This window comes from Cannabis sativa, chromosome 1 (genome assembly GCF_029168945.1).
Source record: "Cannabis sativa cultivar Pink pepper isolate KNU-18-1 chromosome 1, ASM2916894v1, whole genome shotgun sequence".
Lineage (NCBI taxonomy): Eukaryota > Viridiplantae > Streptophyta > Magnoliopsida > Rosales > Cannabaceae > Cannabis > Cannabis sativa.
In genome coordinates this window covers 11,519,818-11,523,309 of record NC_083601.1, presented here as the reverse complement: position 1 = coordinate 11,523,309, position 3,492 = coordinate 11,519,818, and the positions used below count along the sequence as shown (strand labels likewise).

The following is a 3,492-nucleotide window of genomic DNA, read 5'->3' as shown; positions in this document are numbered from 1 at the left end:
ATAAAACATACTTAAAAATTTAGACTATTCTTTTAATATACCACCTTTAAACAAATACTCTAAATATTCTCCAAACACCCTAAAACCCTAAAATTACTCTTACAATTCAAAAACTCTCTTCTTTCACTCTCGCTGTCTAACATCCCCCCCCTTTCTCTCTGTTATTCCCATCCAGCACCAAACTTTTCAAGCCCCGACTGTTCACGAGCTCCGACCGACCAAGACGACCCACGACATGACCGAGAAGACCCATGATGACTCGCGACGACCCACGACGACCCACGAGAAGCACCCAAGACAACCCACGACCACCGCATTTTTTTTCTGGTTTTTGACCCATCTAGCGCTTGTTTTCTGCATTTTTTTTTCTGATTTTTGACGATGTCGCGAAACATCGTGAAATCATGAAACATCTCTAAATGTCTCCAATTCACAACAACACTTATTTTGTGCATTTTTTTTTTCTGTTTTTGACGATGTCGCGAAACATCACGAAAATAGTGAAAATATCTCTAAATGTCTCTAATTCACAATATCACAAAACACATCGCAAATATCATCGCTAAACATCGCTAAATATCACAAATCATCAATAAACTTCATCCCCGACCTCAGATTTGTTCTATCATTACAAATATATTGCTAAATATCGCAAAATATTGTTAAAAACTGGTCAACCAGAAGAGAAAGACGCAAAAAACGAGAGAAGTTTTTTTGAAATGTAAGGTGGTTGAACAACACTAGCTCCGGTGATGGGTCGTACAACTGGTAGAGTGTGTGTGTGTATGTGGTGTGAGTATCCTAGAGAGAGAGAGCAGAGAGATACGAGAGAGAGAGAGAGAGATGTTTGGTTTTTATTTGTTTAGGGGTAAAATTGGATGAGAAAAATGGTGTAAGTATATATTGTATAATGCAAAATATGTAGCATATTTTTAGTGGATAAATTAATTTTAAGCATATAATATCAAATTTCTCATATATAATATATTTACTTTTGAAAAATTTACACCGGGAGACGTTATCTTGTTTTTATTTACGGAAATGGCCTTATATTATTTAATCATATTTCATACCGTTATTAAGTTTAAAATGAATGCCTCGTATACCGTTCTTCTTGTTTCATATATTTTATGCATGTATTACACAATTATAGGCTTTGAGCTATATTTCAGAAGCCTCTCTCTCTCTCTCTCTCTCTCTCTCTCTCTCTCTCTCTCTCTCTCTCTCTCTCTCTCTCTCTCCCTCCCTCAGAAACGATAGTCACTTTTTCTTTCTCTTTCTATCTAATTACTTTTCTAGTCACCATCTAAGGCACTTTCTAAAGTGAGTTTCTCACTCTCTCACTCTCTCTCTCTCTCTCTCTCTCTCTCTATATATATATATATATATATCTTGTGATATGAACCAGCAAGATCATAATCTTTTATGCTTTCTTTTTCATTTTTCTTTCGTTTTCTCTGTTATACTTTAGCTTGTGTTTTTGGTTAGAGTTGATTTTAGGGTTTTGCATTTGTGAATAGTTGTTGAACGTGTTGCAATGGCGATTACAAGAAGCTCGGTTTCTCCATCACCTTCTGGTTCGAAGAGAAAAGGCAGTGAAGGTGGTGAAGTGGAGATGTCAGGAAAATGTATTTTGGTGATGAGAGGAGTGTCTGTTTGGTTTCTAAATAATTTTTGTTATCATTCTGTATGTGGTTTCTTATTTTGTTTAGATTTAGTTTTTTTTTATGATTTATGAGATTTTGTTGGTTTAGTTTCTTATTCTGTATTAGATGGGTGTTTGTGTATTTTGTTTGTTAAAAGGTGTTGTTAGTTTAGAATCTGGGCTTTTTTGGATGTTTTTGTATGTGTTTTTAATGATGTTGTATTTGTGTTTGGCAAGTTATATTTTAGTTTCTTACTGTGCTTTTGTATCTTATGATTTGGTATTTCTTTTTTATTTAATATTTTAGTATAAAATGTAGGTTGTCAATTTTTTTGAGTGTTTGTTGTTTATGGTGTAGTTCCATTGATTTGTTGTAGTTCTATAAGTTACTAATAAGTGATTTATTATGTTTTAGTGATTTGTTGTGTTTTATATATAATTTAGCGATTCACAGATCACCATATATGTATTATTTTAGTTTCTTATTTTGTGTTTGATTTTTTTCTCCTAAGTGTGTTTGCCTTTTTGTGTGTTTTTATGCATACTGTGTGTGTTATAAGTTACTATTTTAGGATATATGTATATATCAGCTTATGTATTGTATAAGTATTAGTTTATTGCTTTTGATTATATTATGATATGTTATACTTCAGTTTCTAATTTATGTGTGTTTTTTGTGTGTTGCAGTTTGGGAATATTGGGTCTTTTTTTTTTTTTTTTCTATTGTGTTAGAGGTATATATATGAGTTACTAAGGGTGTGTAATACACATAATAGTTGTTCATTTTTTTTAAGAATGAGTCAGTTGTCGAAGGCAATGGTTCATGAACCGGAGAAGATGGTGGTTTTCTAATATAGTTCAACAACAAGTCCCACGTGTATTACTTTCAATTTTTGGTATGGCCAGAAACGGTATACCGCACAATTAAATGATGCACATAATATCCATAAATTTGTTATAATATAGGTATATTATTAAAAATTTCCCTTTACTTTTTCTGTAATAATTATAATAATATACTTATTAATTAGTTAGTAGGGATTTTTTTTATATATAAAAAAGAAGTTAGGGCAACTTTAATAGAAGTTGTTTTTAAATTTACGTCCAACTCTAATGGAATATTAAAATGTCAAATTTATTAAGATTTTATACTAAATTTATTAAGATTTTATTAAAATGTCAAAGAAGTAGAGCTTTTTCTTTGCACTGCTTGGCTTATCTGGTTTAACAGGAACAAAGCTCTGAAAAGTTAAGCTTATGATCAAGCTCATGCAATTTTCAACTTGGCTCAATGTTTTCTGGCTGATTATCTTTCTTCCCTGACGAATTCAGCATCTACTGCCCGACCCAGTCATACTTTGGTCACCACAACTTGGTCTCCTCCGGCTTCGGGACTTCTCAAGCTCAATGTGGACGCAACAATCTCCAAAGTCAATGGAAAAGCAGGTTTTGGTGGTGTTATCAGAAATAGTGAAGGTTTGGTAGTTGCAGCCCTGACACAACCCTACATTGGAGGAGGAACTGTCCCCACTCTTGAAGCAAAATCTCTCCTCACTACGTTGCGCTGGTGCATCGATGAACATTTTCTGGTCCATGAGGTAGAAACAGACTGCAAAGCTATTACTGACGCATTGTTTCATCATAAAGAAGACATCTCGATTTTTGGAGATCTTATACGTCAAATCAAGGATACTTTGTCTCACGTCCTTGCTGCTTGGCTCTCTCATGTCAATCGTGGTGCCAACTCCCTTGCTGACAAGTTGGCGCACCGGGCTTTGGGGTTAGATGAAGTGGCAATCTGGATAGGCGATGACCCATGTGACCTTATTGAGTTTCTTTCTTTCTAG

The 3,492-nt window shown here is 34.1% G+C and overlaps 1 protein-coding gene across 1 annotated transcript; it reads left to right on the top strand.

Moving 5' to 3' along the window:
- Positions 1-1,537: 1,537 nt before the first annotated feature.
- LOC133036822 (uncharacterized) lies at positions 1,538-3,492 on the top strand. Its single transcript, XM_061113596.1, has 2 exons — positions 1,538-1,628; positions 2,978-3,492. The coding sequence occupies exons 1-2, from the start codon at positions 1,538-1,540 to the stop codon at positions 3,490-3,492; spliced, it is 606 nt and encodes a 201-aa protein (XP_060969579.1).

What these genes read in the sequence shown, in the direction of transcription:
- LOC133036822 (XM_061113596.1), top strand. Translation starts at nt 1,538, where the DNA reads ATGGCGATTACAAGAAGCTCGGTTTCTCCATCACCTTCTGGTTCGAAG. An exon ending in AGTGGAGATGTCAGGAAAAT is followed by an intron (nt 1,629 to 2,977) that starts GTATTTTGGTGA and finishes TGACGAATTCAG; the next exon opens with CATCTACTGCCCGACCCAGT.